This window comes from Hippoglossus hippoglossus, chromosome 5 (assembly GCF_009819705.1).
Source record: "Hippoglossus hippoglossus isolate fHipHip1 chromosome 5, fHipHip1.pri, whole genome shotgun sequence".
In the NCBI taxonomy this organism is placed as follows: Eukaryota; Metazoa; Chordata; class Actinopteri; order Pleuronectiformes; family Pleuronectidae; genus Hippoglossus; species Hippoglossus hippoglossus.
Window position 1 is genome coordinate 11,092,051 of NC_047155.1, and position 25,978 is coordinate 11,118,028.

Sequence of the window (25,978 nt, forward strand, 5' to 3'; positions counted from 1 at the left end):
AAGTCTACTTCAATGCACATGCTCGACCAATCATGAGGCAATCTCAGCTGTCAATCATCACATTTCTTCCCAATTCTTATGGCATCAAATAGCTAAATAAAATCAAACTTACCAGAAAAACAAACACTTAAACCTGAACTACCTGAAATGACAGATACAATCTTTGAGAAAATTCTGACATGTGCTTTGAATTTTTAATTTGTCAATGTCCCATTAATAACCTGGAGGAGGTGGGATTTATGACTTATAGTGCCGGCAACCACCAGGTGGCGATCAAGACTCTCTGGCTTCACTGTTGGGAAGCTGTCATGACCTCCATCTTTATATAAAGTCTATGAGTCTCACTTACTCACACGCCATTGTTTTACAGTGGAATACCACAGAACTCTTTTCTGCTATCTGCTCTTGATTAGATTAGATTTACATTTGCCACTTCGGAAAGTTTGAAAGTTTTAACTCAATATTTGTCATTTGAACAGGACGGCATACTACACGGCATACAGACAAGTGTACAGACAGGATTATGACACTGTGTACAAGTGTTGCCCTGGATGGTCTCAACTTAATGGAGAAGCGGGTTGTCTTTATCGTAAGTATCCTTGTTCCTTATATTTTTCTATAACTTTATCAGATTTTATTGATTATGACCCTTTGATGTGAAACAGAGAGAACATGGAGGTAGGTATGTTTGATAAGAGGCAACGTGTCCCCAGCTCTCGTGTGGTTTCCATAGACTTTGAGGACGTAGACTTCTAGTGAAGCTAATGCGGAAGGGTCTGAAATCGGTATTCTCTCAAATGACCAGCAGAGGGTGATTCCAACTGTTGCAAAAAGAAGTCTATGAGAAAAAGACCTGTTTTCTCACTTGATTTCTATATGATAAAATATGGTATCTCTTTGCGGGTGGACACTGTGTGATTGACAGGTAGTACCTTCCAATGGGTGCAGGTTACAGGTGTAGGTGAGCGCTCCTCTAAATATGTTTACTTCTGGTTTAAAAAAAAACAGCTGGCGCCGGACAAAATGCCAAACTCGAGGCTTCAGAACGGCAGCTCATAAACCAATGTGTGACATCATGCTGGGTTTCCACTTGATTTTTATATTCCCACATGGTTTGAATGTGGATGCTGGGAGAATAATCCTCCAGTGGTGAAAGTGTTGACGTGTGAACATTCTCCCTCAAATTAGATTTGCATCAACAGTTGAATGTGAGTGAGGTCATGGATACAGCATGTTCGGGCAGTTGTCATTTTAAATCGCGCAGCACAGCTCATAATGTTGCAGCATGTTTCAATCTTGGCTCTCATCTAAACAGTTATGCCACTCTCATCATGCGGAGGTGTGACATTGGAAGTGCAGGTCAGAGGATTCCATTATGGCAGAGAAAACAGTCCAGTGTCTACTCCAACCAATCACGGTGAAGCCCCCAAAACAATACCCATCAGCGGAGACCACCTGCTGATCTGCATCAAATGAACAAAGGGAAACTAAAGTGAATCCTCTCACCGTAAATCTGACCCACTAGTCCATGTTTGGACAAGTATTTCTGCTGGACACACTGAAGCTGCCAGGAGCTCATCCCTCTTGTGGATAAGCTTAGCTTCACTCCACTGAGACCAAGAAGCCTCCTTTGATGGGATTTTACAGCCAGTGATCCAGATTGCATAGCCTGCATACCATAGACAGACCCATGGTAAAGGCTTCCTGTAAACTGTTTGTCCCCTGTCCGGTTGACTGACAAGTGAGTTCCCACTTCCCTGTCCTCTGCGCCCTGCCTGGAAACACTGTGTGAGCCTAATGCTCAGCTCTCACACCCCCACTGCAGACACATTAGTCTGTGGGGCAGCCCTCTGATGGGATGTGGCTGAGCCGGGGGAGCAGGGGAAGATCTCCTGGATGCGCCTGTCATCAGTGTCTTATTATGGCATCAGTGCTCTCTTCAAAGCGACCTTTGTGTCCGGGGAGAAGGTTACAGTATTAAATTATACAAGGAAGCATTGCCCCGTCTACTTTTCACTGGGTCTGGTTTGTTTTAAAACACTCATAAAGAAATGTCTTAAAGAGACATCCTTCAGGACAGTGTCTCCCCTCACTTGAAGTAGACGGCGGGGTTTTGTTTCACCTTTCGCGTGACAATGGCTGCTCTCTTCGACATGAGGCAGGGCTTTTATCTCTGTAACCAAAGAAGCTGCCGCACTTTGAGATGGGACAAACTAATCACCCTTTTCTCCGAGCCATTGAACCCGGATAAAAGGAAGCTCACGCCACAATCCTCCCTCTCCCACTCCTGCGCACTTTGCTATGCGCTATCTGTACTGTACCTCAGTCAACACTGTATAATCTGCGGAGGCAGTTTTCAACAGCGTCTCCAACATTCAAAAGGAAAAAAATCTGCTCTGCAAAAAATCTACAGCCTTGAGCAAATCCCCCTGAAAAACCCTCAAATGAGAGGAAGATGGGAATGCTTTTTGTTGAGATAGTGATTTAGTGTCTGGCACTAAACTTCCTTCTCTCTCTCTCTCTCTCTCTCTCTCTCTCTCTCTCTCTCTCTCTCTGTATGTTCCCTAATAAAACGTCAGTGTAAGGTAATTAGGTTAACGACCTGTGGGTATTGTGAGGCATTAGAGTGGAACTGAGGGTCTAATCATGTTGTAGATGCAGCACACAGTGGCTGAGAAGTGACAAGTTGAATAGTTTGTCATTCCTTCACTTCAGTTGTTTATTTTGTTCCATTGTGCAGATGTTGACGTCCTCCCTGCAATTTCTTGTGCTCTCCAGCATTCCCTTCTTGGCATGATTAGTCACATATTTAGAGAATATACCACAGCAGAGCAAACGTCTGGTTATTTTAACATTTTATTCCGTTATGTTGACCCCCTCCCTCTTGTTTTCCATATCTTTCTGTTTCAGGCTACTATCATTTAATTATGATGGTTTGTGAGTTTTCCAGTTAAACAATGGCATTGATTAAGAGCAGCTTGCAAATACCTTATAAGTATATATAAAATATATTTGGAGTTTTTGTTTTCCAATTTTTAATGTTTTCCAGCAGCATTAAACAAAGAATAAAGCTCATCTGGGGGAGTCAAACTAAATTCCATTGCAGTTCTTTCACAAAATAGACTTGGACTTGAAATGAAAATGAATGCTGCATTCCATTTTTATTTTCATTTTATTTTTCATTAATCAATCAGCAAATTTCTTGATTAATCATTTAGTCTATAGAATGTCATCAAAGTTCAAGGGTGATGTCTTCAAATGTCGCATTTTGTTAATACATTGGTCCAAAAGCCAAAAGTAATCAGTACACAATGATATAAACCAGAGATTCAATCTCACATTGGAGAAGCTGGAACCAGAGGATGGTTTACAGTTTTACTTTAAAATTATATTTTATATTAAGTAGTTAAACATTTGTTTTCTGTCCTATTTAAGATCTAATGATCTAGATCTATTCCATAGTTTAAAGTCAAATGACTTTATGTCTTCAGAGTCAGTGAGGAGACTTGCAGAGGCAGAATGGATCGTCTGAAAACCCCCCCAAGTTCAGCTGAGGAGACTTTTGTGTGGTTTGAAAAGAATCCAATTGGCTCGATGACTATCTCGTCCTCCTGAAAGTGAAGAGCTCTTGACTGTGGTGGCGACTTCCTCCACTTAACCGTTTCGAGGGCCACTCAATCAACGAGTTAAACCTTTTTACTTCGGCCAGTAGCCACGGGCCGGGTGAGGATGGATGGGGTTAGCCCCAGCTAAAGTGGAAACAAGCAGTTATGTTGATTGACGGCAACAATAAGCTTTGTGACAGGGGCTGAAGAGCAGCGACAATGGCTTTTCCAGTTTGTTGTCCTCGTTAACTGCTCAATGGGAACTGGCCCCCTTTTGTGGCGGGGACCAGGCGGGTGAAGGTACATGTGAAATAGGCTCAGTAGCCAGGAAAGAGGAAATGGTCTTCTGTCCATGGGTGGTCTTTGTGTGTGTGTGTGTGTGTGTGTGTGTGTGTGTGTGTGTGTGTGTGTGTGTGTGTGTGTGTGTGTGTGTGTGTGTGTGTGTGTCTGTGTGTGTGTGTGTGTCATGGAACACAGCATCAACTATTGTGTCAGCAGTCATGGGGGCCGCATCGTGCACAGCTGAACACAAATAGACACGGACCCAGATCCATAGAAAGGAGCAGACAGAAATCACCCAACTGAGACATAACATGGAGAATTACACACCAACACAGTTGTATAATTTAAATAGTTTGTTCCCTGTTCATACGGCCCCTGGTTACACGGACACGGTCCTTTTGATCTACTGAGTAATGTGCAGGAAGGAAATAAGGTCAGTGGAGTATACCCAAAACAAAACGGACGCATTTTTTAAGAGTGTGTGTGGAATAGCTGTCAAATATCAGGTGGGGAGCAAATACAGTGTTACTCAGCAAACTGAGGACTGTTTGTTGCTGTAAATGCTAAGTGTAAGATCTTGTTATGGGAGCTGATTGTGGAATTGCACATTCCTTAGTGTGAGAGTCCAAAGCAGCCATGATTCTCATAGACCTCAGACAAAGGCCCAAAGAAATTGAACGACTGCTGCTGAATAATACTCTAGACACAAATTATATAATATGTAACACTTCTTCATTAAAATTTCCCCAAAACCACAAGACCTATGTTATATAATTTGTTGACCTGTGTACTTATCCAAATTATTACAATGTTCAAACCCCGAGATATCCCCAATTTTATTCTTGCCTTTCCTTTACCTGTGGCTTAGCCGGGTTCTCCTATAGCCTAACTTCTGGGACAAACGATGAAGGAAAATCACGCTGCTAGCCAGTTGGCCAGTTCGCGTTTTTTCCTTCCACTGTTTGTATTTAGTTTGTTTTGTTTTGCTGCGTAACGTGAACAAAACATTAATACATGACCTCATCCGTAAACATTATGTGCACCTGAGGCACGGCATCCCTAGCTTCTTATCGACATCATCAAACTAGGTACATTGTCGTTGATTTGATTGGGAGACCCCTAGTGGCTGAAGTTACATTTTGTGCATTTAAATGGCGTCAAGGAAAATGATTTAGGACAACAGATTTGATATATTTGTCAACTGGTTAATTAGGGGATGAATAAGTTTACCAAAAACAATAAAAAGCTTTAGTGCCATGACATTGTTTTTCAGTTTGAAACAGTGGGTGGAATAAATGAGGCTGCAGAAAACTGTCCAAATTCTACTGCATATACAGAAAGTTTCCTGTTTAGTCTGAGTGATATGCATGCCATCATTTTGTCTGATTCACATCTCCGGAACATTAGAAAGAAAAAGAGAAAGAATATATCGGGTACAACTATGTGATATCAGGGTATCTTTTATTTGTGAAGTGACAAAATTGATATTTCATCCGGTTACCTTTAAATAAAGATGAAAATAAGTGTGTTATAAACATACAATATGATGTAGGAAAAAGCCCCAGATATTCTAATGGTTGGGTCTTGCACTCTAAGACATTTTTGCTGAGCATTATTGTGCCTCCTTTGTCAAACCAACCTGGTATCTTGCTCAAATGGTATTTAAATCTTTCAAAGAAACCTGTCAGAGATCATCTGACAGAGCTGGCCCTGGTTTTCACTGGAACTCTTTGAAATGACACATTCCTCTGCGAAGCAAAACATGATTTGTTGCCTCAAAATACAGTGCTTGGCTCCGCGCGTACCAATTACGGCACCAAACGGAGCCCTCGCGCAGGGCCTTTGTGTCTGTGAATTGTCCTAAATGCGGTCTCCCTCTGGGCCGCACTCTGGGGGTTAAACGGATCGAGGGAGCCTTGACAAACAGGGCCGCCTCTCTGCGTGGATGTGGTCGTTCCCTTCAGAAGTGGTGACACCTGCTTGTTTGTTTTGCAGTTTCTCGCCGCGAGCCACTGACCCCTGGTCCCTGGCTGTCTCTGCCTTTTTGGGGAAGCTGCTAAATCTTCTCAGGGAAGGTGTCTTTGTAATAGAGTTGAGGCATTCGCAGCCACAGATGAGTTGGGTTTTGTGCCACGCTGCATGCCACATTATGGAATTATTTCAGGGAAGATTAGGCGGGGGCTCAGGGCGGGGGCGGCCCAAAAATGCCCTGGTCAGCTGCCAGAAATCCTGTGTCTCACATCTCAGAAGGTCAAGGGTATAGTTTCCCCATGTTGTCTCTTAAAGAAGTTCCCCCAAAGTGACTCTGAGCGACATCTGACCTCGTACTTTGTTACTTGTGATTGAGTTCATCTCCAGCTTTTTCTCAGGAATGTCCCTCACAGCTGGAGGTTTTTATATCATTGTCCCGAAGAATTTGGATCCAGTCGAAACTGTGCAATTAAACCTGACCACTGTGCGATGCTTTATTTTTTTCTCCTTCTGCTCGTCTCTCATCTGTTGCTTTCACCACATCAAATCTCCCTCACATGAGATAATCACAGAAGTGGGGATCGTTGTGTTACAGTACACTGAAGCACTGCAGCGTATCGTAGACACACTGTCCAGAGGGACTGGAAGTCATCACGGGCAGATTAGCTGTGGTGAGAGGGTCTTCCTGCTGGAGTACGATTTCAGGGGGCAAAATGTAGGATTATTAGTTATCGAGCACAACATGGGTTTCTAATGTTTGCAGGGTGTTCCGTGTTGACATACTTGTTTTGGCTTGTGTTTTGTACAGTGCAGTGTATGTTTATATGTTGGTTATTGGTACTGTTGAGCAGGCGCCAGTCTTACTGGAATTCTGCTGAGAGACATGGGGTAATAACTTGGCTCATTTGTCATTACTAGTCCTCCTCTATTGTCTGGAAATGTAATTCTTATGTTATTCCTCGTGGCTGCCATCTGCAAATACAGCCTGTATTTACACACCCTGAAGCACTTCCTCATTTCCTCAGCACCGAGGAAAAGGTGCAATACCTTTGCCTCTGTTCTTTTCTTTGTGAAATCAATTAAATTAGTCTATGTCTCTTAGTCTGCAGATGTCATATAATGTGAGATTTTTTTAAATATTTAAAAATGAATGGAAAGAATATGATGTTGTTTCAGCACTAGCTGTAATAGCCATTTGCATCCTTCCTATTCAATTCATATGAATAGATTGCAGGATTTGTTGCAACTATAAACTCAGTACAGAAAATAAAAAGTTTATATAAAATAGCAACAATAAGAACAAAGATTATGTAAAGTTTAAATTTGTAGATTAAGCGGTTATTACACAGTTTCTGATTGAGCAGTTGGGGCCACTCTGATATATCATGACCGTATACGGCCTGTAAATGGCGTCCGAACACGTATCACCTGGTGTGATGATGGGCTGAAAAATGTGTATCTGGCTCTCAGACGCTCAGTGAAACTGGCTCTCAGACGTTTTCTTCACAATCATACGAGGAAAGGACGGGCATTTAAATTACTCCTGTGATTATACCTGGTCTGTGCTCCCTCACTCCGGCGTCCATGTGTTGCCAGTCAGGAGGAGCAATGACAGACATCAATCCTCGAGACCTGTCATCACTAACCACTGTACCCTGCCCAGCAGAGTGCAAACAACAGGCCTGGCTTAAACAGCTGTTTGACGTCCCAGGGATATTAGCCTCAGAACCCATGAGATACAGTGAGCGTCCGGCACACATGTACTGTACGTGCACACACAGCTATAGGTGAAGAACTGTCATATTTAATGTGTAAGGTGAGCGTATGGAATGTGATGGTGCACCTCTGAGGTGGATGCACATGTTTTGAGCTTCCTGGAACCTCTCACTGTTTTTGTGTCCTGGATTCTTTGAATTTCACGTTGTAATGAGCGAGAGCAGTTTGAGTCACAGGGATTTATGGATGCACGGCCGTCGGCTCCGAGAGATGGTAAAGACACGCTCACCCTGTAGCTCTTTCATTTAGCCCCCTGATTTACACAAGCACTTCTGTATGATCACAGCTTGTGAGAGTGATCAAGAGTTCACATTTCATTCTCAGTTAACATTCTCCTACTGTGCGGGAAAGAAGACCCTTTTCCTTAAAAGTCACACACACCAATTCTGCCAGTCGTGTTAAACACTGTTTCTGTGAAGATGAAGTTTCATTTGGCTTAATGCCTGAATCTCTGCTCAGAAGGAACCAAGTGATGGATTCCTCCTACATTGGAGAGTGTGAATGAAGGAGAATCAAGGCTCCACTTTAGGGAACAGGCGATGATGAGGCTTTGATAGAAAGAGGTCACTGTTTGAAAATGCAGATGTTGACATCTCATGGTAACAGCCAGGTGTCTGCTTTGCTTTGCTCACCTATGTTTTTGTCCTGTCTCTCTTCTCTCTCACCTGTCTGTCCACATGGACACGTGCAGCTGTGTGCAGCTACGGTGTGTGCTTCAACGGGGGCCATTGTCGGGCGGGTTCCACCCAGCTCTGTGACTGTCCTGCAGGGTTCAATGGACCCAGCTGCCAGTATGGTGAGTACCAACATCCTCACTGTGTTTCTTAAGCTGTTCGCAGACATGAAATCTGGAAAAGTGTCTGGAGTTTGCCTTTCACACATGAAGAACGCAGCAGGAATTTGTCTAAATCAGACGTGTACATACCAACGGGAACATTCAGGTGAGGAACATTTCCGGAGGATTCATGTGAGGGGTGGTGTCCGAGTAGAGGATGTAGGAGGCAGAACATAACGTATAATTTGTTTACATCAGATCAACATCGGCCCTCATTGTCAAAATCTCTCGAATCTCGTTGTCTTTCCATGTTGACGTCTTCGTCAGCGACGTCTTCCAGTTTTGTATCCGCCGCATGTTAGAAACGTCATCAACAAGTCAACTTGCTCACTCTGACATTTTCCTGACATCTTACTTGGGTTGTGGCAGGAACATTTCTGGAAAATGTCTGGACCAACTGACTCAGACATTTGCGTTCTTAGATACAGCCCCTCTCACGAGTTCAGTGCATGTCTGAAAGCAGAAGTTTGTTTTTGTTAAATCTGCCACACTCAAGCAATTTTTAGGTATTGAGTGTAGAAATAAAATGTTAAATTATTTTGTTTGCGTTGTCAGCATTTAACACATTTCATTTTCTCATCCCTTGTCAGTTGTGTGGTATGAAGTTTAGAAAAATAGCTTCAGTAAAAACAGGAACCCTTAAAAACTCCTCACGGACTGATTGAAACTGATCACATTTTACCATTTGATTTATAAAAAACGTCTGGCTCTTTGCCTGTTTTTCTGATCCGTTTCACTCAGCTCTCCAGGCCTCCTCGTTGAGCTCCGTTTTAGAGATCGCCTTTCGCTTCGAGTGAATGAGAATCTCCTCACATAAGCGTTTAGTTTTTTTTTTTTTTTACCAGCAGCCCAACTATTTAATCAGCAACTCCATTGTTGAATTTGCTGTTGAAGTAAAAAACAGTGGAGGATTCTGTTGTTTTTCTGATAGCACCACACGACAGGAAATTCCTCTTTGTGTAACCCATTTAGCAGAATCATCCATCTCCCTCCAGTTAGACCAGACGACACTGACTTCTGTTGAATAGGAGTAGACACAACTGAAAAGCCTGGTTCCTTTGTTTCACGATGGTCTGACCTGACCTTACACTCTCCGACCAGCAGCTAATATCTCCCAGCTCACCGCTGCTTTTAGACATGCACTGAACTCCGGACAACCATTTCAACAACCATATAAATAATTTCTGAAGTAAAATGCGATTTATTTGATGGTTACACATTCCTTAAAGTGATCATTTCCTTACAGGTTTGGACTTTTGGTCCCAAAAAGATATTTGATGAACTATTGTTAAACTGCTTTTAGACATGCACCGACCTCTGGGCATTTTCTTGAAATTTTGTGGAGGGGCTGTATGTGAGAACGCAAATGTCAGTTCAGACCCTAAAGTCAAATGTCCTGAGAATGTCTGAGTGAGCCCATGTCAGAATACAGCAGGAAAATGTGGATGAAAAAGAAGAGCCATACACGTAGAAGATGTTGACAAAGATTTTAAGTTGAAAAGACAATGAGATTTCCTAGGTTTTGACAATAATGGCCGACGCTAGTGTTGATGTGCTGTAAACAAAAACACATGATTTCCTCCGTGGGATTTATTCAACATGTCCTGCCTCCTACATGCTCTACCCAGATGCCACCTCTTGCCTGAATGTTGTGGACATTTTACTGTAGGTTTTGTGGTGTCGGACTCAAACAGTCTCCTGCTGCGCTCTTCCGGAAAATGTCCAGACTAAATTTTCCGGAAATTTCCCAGAGTTGATATCTGGCTTAGCACAAAACTTACCTCCATCAACAGTCTGTTTTCTGTGGAGTTCTGTGGTGTGACAGTGGCGTCCCCTAACATACGATACACTCACTTCCTGCTTGGCTACTATAGGACTGATTATCAAGCTTTGGGAAATCGGGCACTTACAGCCCCTCCGTATGATTAGAGCTCTCGCTAGCAGCTAAGCTGACCTAGCTTACTTCTGATTTCTTCATGCTTGAATAAAAGACTTAATCATAAGGACTGAGGATCCATGAACACACAATGAGGTGCTGCTGAGCACAGCTTAAGGCCACTGGACGTTAACAGGCAGGACCTGATGGGCCTAGTGGAGATCTTTGAGAAGATTGAAACCATGTGTTGAACCTGGTTGCGGATCAGTGCTACATTAAAGGAACACGTTTACCCAGAGTTATACCTGTAAACATAGATACAAGTAGTAGACTCTGCATAAATACCCAGGAACGAGGTTATTGGGTTTGAATCCCGTGTTATATCAATGTATTGAATGATGTTATCTGAACGACACATGTGTGGGTGCTTTCCTTTATTGCATGTACTGTATGTTGTGTAGGATGCCTGCCCTCCTTGATCTCAGCACTAGCAGCTCATCAGTCACTGCAGAACACCGCTGCATTTTTCCCTGACACATAATGATGTACAGTCGGGTAACCACTGTATCACTGGTGGGGGGGGGGGCTGTAATTCTCTTCATTCTTCCTTCCCTCTTGACAGTGGGAGACAACGTTTATGTTCGTCTGCTGGATGCTGCTCGACCAAACTCATAAAAAGTGAATTGTTAATCTAACGTTCAACACTGACATGTTCAGTAAACCATAACTTCTCTGAGGAAGGATAGATTATTTAGAGCTCTTCTTGACTAGATATAAAATACAAGATGCATATATTTGCTGCATTTGGTGTAATTGAAGGTTCCTTTATCATCTGCTGTTGATGTGAGATTTATTATGTACAAGAGAGACATACATATAAGTCTAGGTTTTTGTGGAAAGAAACTCAACAGAACTACAATGGAACTTAGTAGATTGTATACCTGCCCCTTTTTGTGTGTGATCTTGCTTTTAATCAAACCAACCAACCAACAAACGATGAGGGGTGAAAACCTCCCTGGTGGAGGTAATGAATCAGGGAAGAGAGAGAGTGGACATTATCAGGAATCAGTCAAAACATCGTCCCATCAGACAAATAATTAAGAAAAAGAAGTGAAAGATAAATATCTTGTGTACGATTTTATTTATTGGTCTAATATCTGAACAAGTCTTAGGATTCCTGTTTCTGACATCAAAACCACCCCCAAGACACCAGATCATTAACCTGTCAAACACATTTATTGGACGAAAACACAATGAGTAATGAGTTCCAAAATATATAAATAAATCTTATCAAACGAAAACATGTCTCTTCTCTGCAGTTTTGGCTTTCGAAAAATAAACAGTGCTGTTGAAACTCAAACAGTTTCGCTCATGCTGTTGACACATTTCAGTGCTTTTATTCATGGTTCTTATTTTAAACTATGTAGCAGGACATAAATAAAGGAAATAAAAGTGTTGCAGTCTGACACCAGTTGTTTCTCGAGTGGGAGAAGTACAGTAGGGATTCTGGCACAACGTCACCCTCTTGTAATGTGCATGAAACGTCAGCAACACTTGTAGTATTGAGAGCTTATCACACGACGGATGTGATTTGGCCTTTGGCCTTAATCAAGACCATTTTTCGAATTCCATCAACGCACACTGTCCTATATCAACTGTAGGAAACCAAAGCCAGACATCAACTTCAGACATGTCCGGACAACCGGGTCTGGACTTTCTCCGGTGTTTGCCTTTCACATGTGAAGAACGCAGCTGGAGACTGTGCGAGTCAGATGCCCGTCAGACAAATGAGTATTCAAGTGACGTCCGGCTAGAACATGCATGAGGCAGGACATGATGCTGTCTACACGCCGACTCTGGTGTGATGAATTCTCCCGACAATATCCTGCCGTATTCTCACATGTGCTCATGGAGAATGTCCGGAGCAACTGACTCAGTGATTTGCGTTCTCACGTAAAGCTGGACAATACCTGGAGTTCAGTGTGTGTCTGAAAGAAGCTCAAATCATCACTTTCTTCAATGTTGCAGCCTTTTTTTCTTTTTACATTTTCACCACTTTCCCAGGGAATAATTTATGCAGTTCGATGAAATAAATATGTCACAATTAGGGAACTGATATCTATGAGTGTTTAGATTTGGCGCAGCTTGATTGAATTTAAGGGAGTGTTGGGCCTTGGCGGAGGTTTTATTTTATTTTTCATCATGTTTGGTTACTTGTCTTTCTGCCAACATCTCTGATATTCACTCAACTATCTCTGCATCCCATCACGGTCTCCATCCCTTTCAGCTCTGCCTCTGGGTGACACTGTTTGATATCAGCGCAGACATCAGCTCTCCTCCTTCCCCGTCATTGAGATCCAGCAGCATTGTTCTGCATTGTGAATGATAGCTGTCGTGAATGGGCACCTAGGGGCCCATGCTGGTGGAGATAGAGCGATGCAGCAGACCCCCACACCCCGACCCTCCCCACTATTGGAGGCTTTCAGTCCGTAAACAGTCTGGCAGTTATATTGCTCCGTGATTGGCACTGAATGGGCTGCAGGACGAAGGGCGTGGGGCCCCGAGTGACTCCGCCTGACCAGGGGCAACAACTTGGGATGATGGGAGTGGGACACAGGCAGGAATAGTCTCGCAGCTGCCCTTCTTTTTTTTTTTTAGGTCCTACATGGGCCAAATACAGGTCACGTCAGAGTCAAGAGTCCTGAGGGCAATGGCAATAGCTGCGTGCTGACTACAAAGTGGATCGTTGGTGAAAGAGCAATTCATAGAGTGACCGCTCTGATATATTGTTCCGACATAATGAAGAACACTCTGTGGTGGTCGGACACATTACATTTGCTTGTTGCGCTGTCACTTTTTTGTGGGCCCTGGATAAATAACCTCAGTGGTTGTGCGGATGAGGCCACGGCTGCTCTCACATGCAGATGTTATAATTCAGTTACGGCTGCGGTCCACATGCTTCACACAGCTGTCAGTCACCGCTTGTTCTCTTGTCATGTCAACGTAGAAAAGCCGAAGCCAAGGAGGAGATTGTGGTTGAGGACAGCCGCACTTCACTCAAAGATTCCCTCATCGTTTAATCACCACAGACCGTTCTCGGCAGCATTCCTCCGCAGTCGCGTGTGATGATGTCCCCTCGATGTGCGTTTGATGTGGTTCCTCCATGTTTGTGTACAGCGATTGGTGTGTGTGTGTGTATGGCGTTCAAAGGGGCCAATTAGTGCCATGTTCGGAATACTTCTATGAGGCTGTCATCTGTTTTTCTTTTTAGTAGCGTTGTATCTCAGTGATGTACAAGGCGGTAATTACTTTTTTGTGTCTTGACTCTGTGGTAAGACAACAGCTGGAGCCTGGAGGCTCCTCAGGTCAATTCCAACTCAATAAATCCCATTTGTCTGAGCAACTCAAACCATATCAGACATTACTATCAGACATTATTACAGATTCGTTCATTTAAAGGTTGACTAATTGGACATGACTGATGGAGACTTGTGAGGAGAAGTCATTGCAGTTGTGTAAATAACTTTCCTGATGGGAGCAGTTTTAACAGAGACGGGACACGTGTCTGATGGTATTTATTATTCAACCAAGTATTGTAAGGTCCTGGAAAAAAAACTTCCTTCTGAGATTATCTGTCAAAGCTGCAACAATTTTGAGATTTTCTGTATTTTTTTATGTTACTCTCAGAGATGCACTAAACGCACTGCACACAACACACTAGACAGAAATATCTGGAGGGGCTGTATGTGAGAATGCAAATGTCAGTTGCTCCAGACATTGACTGTAATCAATGCAACAGTGAAAGAACAAAGAGAATACAAATATCTCAGGATGAAATAGAGGCGCCAAACACGAAGACTTCAACTGGAAAGACTGGACAAGAATCATTGTCAGTGTTCCGTAAACAAAACAAAAGCAGGACTCATATGTCACGCACTTACCCAGACACCACACCTCACCTGAATGGACATTTTCCTGTTATTGTGCACACGTCTGATTCAGATAATCTCCTGCTGCATTCTTCATGCATATAAGGCAAACTCTGGACCCAACAACAGCTCAGGAAAGATCATTTTCAGAACTTTAGTGTCTCTTCTGCTCTGGAGTCTCTTTTGTAAAAGCTCTCTGCCCTGTCTACGCCTGACGTATTCAGTAACCCGCCTGTCATCAGCAGACAAGTGGTATCCACTGGGATCAACAGCCTCCGAGGCTTTTAGACCTCTGGCAGGGCAGATGTCTTCATACCAGCTGACATCTGGGCTCAGCCTCAGACAGACAGACAGATGAACAGAAAGGCAGACAGACACTCTTTGTTAACACAAAACTTCACTGTCTCAGCTCGAGAATCGTTAGATGTCTAAAAGCTGCCTCGTGTTTCCTGCTCTGAGGTGAAGGGCAAAGTTAATGTTATATCAAAAACACGAATGGATATTGTCATGAATATGAGGGGTCAGTAATACCAAAATTAAAAATACAGTTGTTCCCACAGGTTTAACAGGCCTTTGTTTGTTGATAATATCAAGATCTCAAACTGTGACATATTTTACTGACAGAGCTGTTACAGTATTTTCTTTCTGAACCATATAAGCTCATGTCTTGGCTGTGTTTGGAATCGTTGTGTTGCCAGGAGGACCAGCTTGTTCTCAGCTTCACTCAAGACACAGCCTCGACTCTACTGATGGCTATCATTATCATTATTCCGTAATGTCCTGCTTCAAAGCAGCCTCCCAGGATGTTGAACTTTAAGCCCCTTCTCTAAGTCAGTGTAAAGGTTAGTAAATCATACCATCTGACAAGCTGCATTCATCCAGCAAGATTATTAATGAGTTGGAGGAAGCTTCTTGGTCTGTTCTTTCTTGTCCAGCAAAATAACTTAATTGAAACTCCCGTATTTCTAAACAAATAGAACATGGTTTTAAAAGGGGAAAGTACTAAGAACATAAATCCAACAAAACTAAATCGTCTATTTTCTTGGCTGTGTCAACTGTCGGCCTTGGCCAAAGGCATCAAGTTTTCGGGTTGTCTATACGTCATATCTCAGGAACGCCATGAGCAGCATTTATCACGTGGACTGGAGGATGAACCGATTAGATTTCGGTGGCCAAAGGTCAAGGTCACTGTGACCTTGCATTCTTCACATTCTTGTGGACGTGATACATCAGAAACGCTTGGAGGGAATTTCCTTACATTCACGTACTCTAAAGATGAGCTCACTAGAATAAGTTGGTCAAAGGTCAAGGTCACTGTGACCTCACTAAACATGTTTTTTGACATATCTCAAGATTCCATGCGCTAATTCTGATAAGATAGATTGAATACCTGATTAAATTCCTTCAAAGTCCCAATATCATGAAAACAAGACAGGTCTTTTTCTGTGAAATTGTTTTTTTTAATGACACATTTGCAAAAACACAATTTTAAAGACCCGACCACTGTGGTTTAGGGGCAGATATGGAAGCTATGGAGCCTTTTTTCCAAGAAAGATTAACAGTACAGAAGTTGAGTATGATATCTCCAGAGTTTTATTCAAGCTTATAAACAGTTGACTGAAGCTCTCGATAATAAGGTCAGTCATGTCTTTGGAGCCTGTTGGAGCATGAAGTGAACCCTCCACAGTCTAGTGGTCGAGGGGCTGAGAAAAGACACAGTGGGAACACGGTGATAAACCACAGTGAAAGAACTCCATCAGAGATGCTGCTTTATAGCCACAGAAAACAAGAAGAAAATAACTTATGTTAGTGCACAAGTTATTTTCCTGCATAAGTTGTTGAGATACATGGGATATGTTGAGCCAGGAAAAAAAGTATTTTCTGCATAATGACGTAAAATGTATATTAAGCTTATAAAAAAATGCAAATATCGAAGATTGACTTATCTACACCTATTTTAAACGGTAATGTGTTGCATTAGTAATAACACAGTAACAAATTACATCCTTTAAGTGCTATCTACATAAGTTTTATTATTTTCTGATACCTAAAGTACTTTTTCTGATACATTTGTAACTTTAATTTAAATATGTTAAATGTACTTTTCACATAGGTATTCCAACTTTTACTTTGCTAAAGCCTCTGAACACGTCCTCCATCAGCTGCAGTTTCCCCAACTACAAATCTAATTGTGTTTTAAAAGGAAGGAGAGGGAGACCGAACAGTTCAGGATATTCTGGGCTGCATTTTTAGTTGGATGCTTGTTAGCACGGTTGCAAGGTCAGGGCGGCAACCCTGGAGCTATTGTGAGAAGTGATTGTCTTGTTAAAGGACACTTGTTGAGTTCTACACGATCTTTGACATAGGGTCGTCTGGTTGTGGGACTAAATGTAAAAAAAGGTCTGAAGTTCCTCCCTGTAATGTGACGTACAGAGAAAGAAAGGTCTTTGTTTTGCAGTTTAAAAGGAGTTGAGACAGTTTATTTCATATCATATGGGACTTCTCTCATGTGACTGATCCACATCATATTCCTGGCTGCTGCCCTCACGATGTTTCCTCTTCGTTGTGTTGAATGTTTCATGTGCGCTTCAGTTTATCTTGAGACAGAGACGAGTTCAGTCCATGAGGTTGATTTCAGATGTTGCTCTCCTCCGCTCCTCCTCTAATAACTGTCCTAGTCTGCAATTAAAGTTCAGCACTGGTCTTTCCTCACACTAACCGCCCATCCGCCTGTTGTAACCTGCCTCTTTGTCTCCCCTGTTCTGTAACTGCTTAACGCTTGTTTCATTTTGATAAATCTCTTACATCTTTGCTCACAAACATGTTTTGTTCATGCAGGGTTTACTCCTGATTAGATGTGTAAACCACTGTATTAGGCTAAACGTGACCAAAACGTATGGATGCTTCTCACATCTCACAGATAGTTAACACATTAGTGGCATGTGGGGGAGAATTTTATGTGTTTTTTTCAATTTAATTTCAATGACGTGCCATTTTCTTTCTTGCCTTTCAAATTGGAAGATTACCAAAGATTACAGGAAGCTGCTATTAGTGTAATTCTGCTTAATTCAGATGATTTATGATGTTTCTCCTTCTGGACTAAGATTGCACGGGGGCAGAAAGGTCAGAGGTCAACCAACATTTGGACCCAGTCTGTGGCGTGAACACCCACAGCTGGACTCGTGGGTTATGAACAGCAGGGATGCAACACGTCATCACTGCTGCTCATCGAGTCCTGTATAGAGACTGACAGTGACAGGAGGGAGCAGCGGCGACACAGATGGTATCTTTCAGGTTTGGGGGTGGGGGTGGGGGGGGGGGGGGGTGCAGGTCCGCAAGGGTCACGTTGTAGAAAAGAACATCCCTTTACCAGATGGTGAAACCATTTCACACATGCCTCTCACCCTGGCAAGAGGAATAGTTTGACTGTCAGTTGATTAGTGAGGCTAAATATGTAGTGTATCTGCTCCCTTCATGTCTGAGGAATGTAATTAGAGAGGTGCTTTCAGTGGACCGGCCTTGGAACCTCCCCATTGTAAAAATAAAGCCCTGAACTCTCAGTCACATTGAATGGTTTTTTTACGCGGATGAAGAAAAAACATTTGAGGAACCTCCAAGCTGAGCCGGCTGAGCACTTAGGACGTGAGGAAGTTCCCCCGAAATGAAAGACACGTGCATGCTGTGGTCTTCATGGCTGGAAACAGGACGAACTCTCTGCTTCAGCATTGATTTACATCATGACTCCATTGTGATGATGTCAGTGTGGCTGATCATATTGTCATTCCTTCTTTTACTAAGGAGCAGTGAAAGAAGATGCGCTCTCAGGTGTGTTGTGATAAAGTCCGTCCTTCAGGAAGACAAGGAGGTGGAATAGATTCAAACATAAGGAGGCTGTTCACTCTGATCTTGTTTGGTCCAGACCCTCGGATATTTCAGTTCAAGGTTCCTCAGACAATGCTCCAGAAAAAAATGGAACAATAGAGGTGGTCTCCTTCCAGATCAAACTGAACCATGGTTCAATTTGTTTGCAGTGTGAAAAAAAGTTTTGGGATCGTTTGGAATTTCTGACGAGTTGCAGGAAATTGAAACAGCATTAAACAAGAAAAGATGAAGAAGAGGATTGGTTGTAGTCTTCGTCACCAGTGACATATGTTTGAATGACGTGCATTGAAATTAACGAGGTGAACCGATTCATTCATTTTCTCAATTTAAATACAAAGATGCACTTTATAATAAAAGTAAGAGAATAAAATATCCAAATTGAAACCACCTCACGTCAGACACCACCCCCCCCTTCTACAAACTTATCAATGTCAATTATAGGTGATGGCGACAGGAAGTATGTATGTCATACAAACCAAAACTAACCGGATCAAATGTAAACAATGTCACAAAGACATGAAGCTTGTTCCAGACTTTCAGATCGACAGTGTGACAGCTATAGCACCGTGGTTTCATCCATTTTATATTTCGACAGAAGATCACAAACTAGCTGCAATCAGTGCAAATCTACTTTGGCAGCTTCGCTTCATCATGGATTCCAAGAAGATTTGTATCTTTCCTGTTTTCTCGTGTTGTACATTAGACCTGGGAGGTGTCGGAGGTGGTTGAAAGGCTTTTAACACTCGCCCATAATTCACCTCATTACCTTCCATTTTGGTCCTCAACCCAGAGCTCCATGTGAGGCATGAGAGACATGTAAAGCTGTGAGATCTTAAAGCGGAAAGATTGTAAAGCTGTGAGATTTCCAGCTGCAGCAGTTTGTCACACACGGCTGGCACGTCCATCCTCCCCGGAGAGGTCAAAAGGTGTTGAACATCAGGGCGATAGGTTATATAATGATCGCCACATTTGTTTTATCTGCTCTAGATCTGGTTGTTATACTTTTTAGGAGCATTTTTTTCTAAGTGGGAGAGAAGAAGCTGTAAAAGTCAACTGGCTGATAATGTGATGGCAAATGTCTTGATAGATCAGAAGAAGTTTAAATCACAGCAGCTTTTCCCTTTTCCTCTGTGATGGGTTTAACAGGCCGCGGCTAGAAAGGCTGTGAACAGGTTGAAGTCTGCTTTTTTACTTTTATTTCAAGAGAATTACGACGTCTTAGGTTCTGACCTTTAAAAAACGTAAACTGAGGGTGAAGAAATTTGCGAAGAGCGCTGTGTCAGGAACAGGTGGTCAGGTGTTTTTTGACTTGCTTTTCATTACTTTAGATTTTTTAAAACACTTTACAACACAATTTCTCCCATCGGCCGTAAATCGGAGTTTAAAAGGGTCCTTCACGGAATCCAGTATCCTGTTTTTTGGACATATGAAGGTTTAATGCCGTTCTTTGAGTGTTGTCAGCAGCCAGCATAGGGTGACGTCCAGAGGCCATGGAGATGTAGACGCTGCAGGAGAACAAGAAGCTCCAAGCAAATATTTTCAATGATCTATTGTCCTGAACTCCTCGTTGATTCTTCCAATACATTTTTCTTCATTTCTATATATTTCTCTCACTTTCTCTCTGAAACTAAACAGTGGGGATCTCTTTAAAGTCTGTAAATAATGATTATTTTCCACATTCATTTATTTTTGATCATTTAGATCAGCAGAATAATAGAATAAACATTTGGTCTATAAAAAAAATCTAAGCATTTAGAAATGCCCATTGCTTTTTCTTTGACCACTAAAAACATTAAATAGTGTAACAATGTAAATGGGTTATGAAAGGTTGCAAATGCTCACTGCAAATATTTGTGGATTTCATACAACTTGGCTCTTGATCTTGATTTATTGATTTGTGAAATATACAATAAGGGTGAGGGACAATCTAAATTTATGGAAAATCAAAAAAATCCATAGCCTGGTAACCCTTGAAGGATGAATTCAAAGTCAGTCAGTCTTTCCTCTCCCCTTGTCGCCTCATGAGAGCAGCTCTGTGTGTGAAGTCAGGAAAGGCACCTCTAATGAGAGGGAGTGCGTTGCAGTCGGAGGGTGGTGTACATCCTCGCCCACCTACCTGCCAATGCATCCTGCACAGCACCCTAATCTCCTGTAATTGCGCTGAGACTGGGCTCCCACCCTGTCTCATTAGGCTCTTTACAGCATTCCTGATGAAAGGTCCCTCCTGGTCACGCTGGGGGCGAGGGCATCAAGTTTGTGCAAATTGGCAGTGACAAGAGTTTGCAAAATACAATTAGGGAGGAATAATCAGTGTGGACTGATCTCTTGATTTGTCGGTGGGACCTTGATTCTCCTTATCTCTGCTACCTTTCAGATCAGGGGAACTTCCACATCTTCCTCTAATTTGACTTAATCTGCCTTTGCTGCCTTTGTTCCTCCTTATCAGCTCCTCGTATAATCCACGGAGCCAAACGCTTCACTTCTAATCTCTGTTTTCCCTCCATCTACGACATTATCTCCTCCGCGTATTATCTGTGGACTTTCTATTCCAGTGCACAGCCAGAGTCTTACTGATATCTTGTGAGGCGTGAAAAGCAGATGCTTATCGACACGTAAATGTTATGAGACGGGCTCAGTCGACTTTCTCGTGTCAAAGGTTGTTTTGTTGAAATCAGACTGTAGTTCGAGTCTCACTACTGTGGTTTATCCGGTCGTCATCTCACACTGCTGCGCTGGCTTTCTGCCTGTAGACACATTACTCTTGTATTTCAGTCAGAGATCAGCAGAAACAGCTCTGCTCTTTGATACTGCTCAGAAAATCAATCTTAACTCAGCACATTATAAAAATATTGATTTCATGGATAATATCTATATATAATAAAATAATATATTTGCCTCTTTGTTGGGGAGAGTGGTAAAAACGTTTTATTTACTTTATTCAACATTATTTTATAGTTATATTATTAAAAAGTCTATTAATGCGATCATACATGGTTCAGCATTACATCACCATATTAAACTAGAAGGGTAATTGAAGAGGTCATATCTCTGCCAAGGCTAATGCTATCTCGCCATTTCAGAGAAAATGAAACTAGAAGCTAAGTCCCCTTAAACTAAAACAAGTCTTAAAGCTCAGGCCGCGTTATGTTTCTCAGCTACACATTGGTGCTAGTTACAGGTTTTTAGATCTATTTGTTACCAGCAACTGAAAAAGTTCTGCACCTCCATGAAAACGCATTTAAATCCGCATTTTTATTTCGATTTGCACCAAATTGCAGACACTCCTAGATATCAATAGAATTAGTCACAGTGTCACACATGATTCTTTGAGAAATCAAGGAAAAATCTTAAAAATCCCTTGCAATGTTAAAGAAAATGAAAAAAGAAAACGTTGATCCGCCCCCTGATCCACATCAGAATTTAAATGGTTCTTCCCTGACCCGTTCCACATCCTTCCACCACATTTCATGGTCATCTGTCCAGTTTTTGCGTAATCCTGTGAACTAACGTCGCACATTTAAACGTAGCCCCCTTGGTGGTGGTAAATATTACCCTGGTGTTGCAGCCTGAGCGAGTGTATGCCCGTTGCCCTTGAAATTCACCGGGGGCAGTTTAGTATTTGACTGCTGTACCTTTCAACTTTCTTTGAACAACTGTAAAACCATGCAGCGTCACATTGGAGCATGTGAATCAGAGCCTCAGTGTTTATTCCCTCCACGTAAACCACGAGCATGAGGATCTGTCATGTATCTGCCACCTTTTCCCCCCGTAGCTAAATGGCTCCCGGCAAGTTTCCGTCTGCTAAGGCCCTGCGCATACCACCGCGGCATATCTCACACGTGATTGAGAGGGAGACAGGCTAGAAACCACAACAAGTAATTTTTGGATTCCTGTTGGCCTCCATGTGTTGTCCCAGGCACTCGAAGCTTCTGGGTTAAAGACAGGTCCTAACAGGTAGAGCACAGATAGAGCACACGCTAAGGGTCAGAGGGCAGTCCCCCCCCCCGAGGTCCACCAGGTATTTGTTCTTCATGTTCATTTATGGAAGTCATAAAATTTAATTCTGCATACATGCATAGCTTCATACAGCTGGCCTCCTTTTTTGGGGCAGCAACCTGTAACTAATACTGACAGTAAAAATGAGTGATGTCGTCTGAAACCTTTGCTTTTCCACACACTTCTGAAAGGACAAGACTTGTGTCTCCGTCAGACGCTGTCCATCATATCATGTGACAAAACAGAGCCGCAAAACAACGCTGGGGTCTATACCGGCACGCAGCGTTCAGATTTGCAGTTTGAGGTCGTTTCTGCCAGGCGCACGAGCTGCGTCTCTGGGGATGAAGGAGTTACGGTCGTCATAGTGACTCTGTGGTGAGGAAAAAATTAAAGCATTCATGAATGAGAGGCAGCTGGCCCCTAAGAATGGGGTTTGCCTCAGCATATAAACATACATGAGTACTTGCACGGTGCTCAGACAGTCACTCTGCACATGTATGCACACACACTCTCATAAGCTTAACTTGCGGCGCAGTGAAATGGATCATCAAAACAGGGATTAGAGGTCTTTAGGGCTCAGAAGAGCAGAACGTTCACAAAACAAACTCAAACAGTGGATTGTAGTGTCTTTGATGTCGCACACTCAACTCCCTTGTGGCCAAATATGCAGGACTAATATGAGTTAAGGCTCAGTTGTCAGGTTAATAAGCTGCACAGCGACTACAGAGTCGCATGATTGATATTTTTTACCCCTCAGAGTCAGTGAGCGTTTCTCTCAGCACAACATTCTGCTGCTCTTCTGTGGTTTTTTGTCAACACTCGCCTTGGGAAGACGAGTTGAATAACAACAAAATGCAACTGTATAAATAGGCAGATAAGCAGGAAACTGAGACTGTGTTTTCACATGAGAAATATAAAACAGAAGAAAATAAATTACCACGGCTAAATTCAACTGTCTGACACACCTGTCAAGAAAGTAAACACCTCCAGACATATTTAAGATCTATAAAAGACGAGGGCTGAAACTAACTAACTTAAATTTTGACTGATTGTTTGAGCTGTTTTCATCCACTAACTCTGGAAAACTGGGTCATTTTCTGGAACATTGTCTGGAGTTTGTCTTTCACGTATATGAAGAACGCAGCAGGAGAACGTCTGGGTCAGACACGATCACGACAACAGGAGAATGTCCAGAACATTCAGGTGAGGGCGGCGTCTGGGTGGAGGACGCAGGAGGCAGAGCATGACGTTTAAATTCAGCTTTTTATCAACACTGGCCCTCATCACCAGAAAGCTCTTGAATCATGTTGTCTTTCCATGATGATGCGTCTGCGTCTTCTACATGAATGGCACCTCTTTTTTATCCTGAGATATTTGTATTTTTCCAGTTTCCACTGTTTCCACTGTATTCTCACTTGGGAGCATCAAATTTCAGGAAAATGACCAGAGTACAGTGCATGTCTGAAATCAGCTTAACAGTGAGGAATGCCCGCGCAATATATCAAATATAGTTTTGATACCAACAATCCAAAACCCCAAAATAATCTCTTTATCAAAATGAAAGAATTGGAAAGGAAATAATCTCTTCAAAGTTGGAACCATCAAATTAATCACATTTAGAATCAGAAATTATGTTGGTGCCTACTTTTCCTTCAGAGTGTTTTTTTGTTAACTTTTCTAGAAGAGTTTCTGTGGAGTGATGAGAGTGTGTTGGATATTTCATGCTCACCACTGATTTCGGTGCGGTTTCTGTGTAATTACAATATTTTAAAAAAGGAAAAGGAAGCAGTGTTTTAATGCCTTTACTGTAACACCCTAAAGGAGACAGATTGTTAATGACCTCATGGAAACATTGGAGGTTTGTAAATTGAGGTGCAGACATCTGAAACCTCAGTGGAGACACATCCCAGAGGACGTAGTTTGGTTTGTCCTTTGTCATTAAAAGGTGGGGTTTTTTCTTAGCCTCTCTGGTTTCAGGAAGGAGCCACACCACGTCCGAATGATAGCGCCACTTAGCAACAACTCAGCTGCCACACTGGCCACAATAACAAGGCTCCAAGTAACCCGTACCCAAAACTGGCACCATGAACGCACAAAGTAGGATGAAGGGGGGGGGGGATTATTGGACTCTTTATACAGCTTAATTAGCATTCTGATGTGAGTCAGGGCAGTGAAGCTGTGTTACTATAAAGGCCACTTTGACAAGTTAAGTGTGGTCTTTTTAACACCATGAATTATGATATGATGGCAGCTGTGTTTTAGTTTCATGATTAATGAGAGCACGTCAACTTCATAAACATACACGTGAACAGCTGGGCTGTTGTTAATGCAGCAGGGGGCACTGTTGAGCTTGAGCTCATAAATGATCATTTTATTTGTACAGCACCTTTCAGAACAGCCGCTACATAGTGCTTCACGAAGAGGACGAATAAAAACAAGTATACAAAGCATCAAAGACAACAAGGCAATCAATACAATGTCATTTAAAATCAAAGACAGCAAATTATATAGAACAAAATCTGTTCCTGATGACGACTCAGAGAGCTTTACAGTACAGTTTTTACATTTCATTCAGTCTATCTATTTGCAGCACTTTCTCTATCATACATCACTCATACATTGCCCGCTCAGCCATCAGGGGCGATATGGGTTCACTGTCTTGCCCAAGGACACTTCGCCAGGCAGACTGGGGTGACTGGGATTGCACTGCTGACATTCTGGTCAGCGGATGCCCCACACTCTCCTGAGACACAGCCGAAACACAAGCAATAGCTAAAAAGTCTAATACAGTGAAGTTTAGGGCCTTCAGAGGAATTTCTAATAGGGCCTTATCCGAAACGTGAAGGAGAAGGAATGAAATGAATACATACAGATTTCCAGTGCCTGAATCAGTTGTGTATTATTCTCATCAGCCAAACAATCCAGTTGTACACTATTGTAAAAAAGATTTCACTAATCTTCAGAAAGTAAAGGCCTCATCCTGACTTCACCTGGCACAAACCTGACGAGTCGTCCTGGTCTCTGCTCCTGTTTACCTGCGGTCGACCTGTAACCGTCACATTGCACAGACGCAGCAGTCTGGCAGAGAGCAGCATAACTTGAGAAACTTGAGAACTGAAGTACTTTCACCATGTAGACACAATGACCCAAACCTGCAGAGGTAACGCTGCATAAAACACTTTAAACGTATCTTTGGGATTCTCATGGCATCCGACTCGAGGAACTGAATATCCATCAAAACCCACGAGGAGTTAGAGAGTCCATAAAATAACTTTTCTAAAAACCTTCATGGGCTCGCGTGAACATATTTCACTTCACGCTCTGGCAGAAAGCCTTGCAGCGCTGCCTGACGCATAGAATAAAGCGAGCGTGTCCCCTACAATAAGCTTTTTCATGGTGTTTTTTTTACTAGAGGTCAAAGGTGAGGATGAGCTTCCTCTGAAGGACTTTTGAAGTAAATTGTCAGTTCCAGTCCATAGCTGGTGACTTTGTTAGTCAGACAAGATGTTGACTGTGTTTCACCAGTTCTCACATGTGGGGGACAGGTTCGAGAAATCCTCTCCTGAGTCATCATCTCAATGAAACCTCGGACTCGAACACGTCTCATGGCGCCTCCGGCCAATCCCCGTCTTTACAGCACCTGGTAAATGAAAGCAGCTGTGGGGACTGTAGGGAATGTGACCAAGAATGAGCAATGGCAAAGCACATTATTACACCAGCAGGCTTTTAGATCACGGCACTAAAAGGAAACAGGTTAGCGCTATCTCCGACGCCTTCCCCCCCGACCTCCTCCTCCTCCTCCTGATTCCTCGCTGAATGCTGCAAT

General features: G+C 42.6%; 1 protein-coding gene across 1 annotated transcript in view; it reads left to right on the top strand.

The window, feature by feature from the left end:
* megf6b (multiple EGF-like-domains 6b) overlaps positions 1–25,978 on the top strand; it is a 59,317-nt gene that overhangs the window by 2,828 nt on the left and 30,511 nt on the right. The window contains exons 3-4 of the mRNA XM_034586464.1: positions 480–589; positions 8,326–8,430. Of these exons, the coding sequence (XP_034442355.1) occupies positions 480–589; positions 8,326–8,430 (215 nt within the window). The remainder of the gene's footprint in view (positions 1–479; positions 590–8,325; positions 8,431–25,978) is intronic.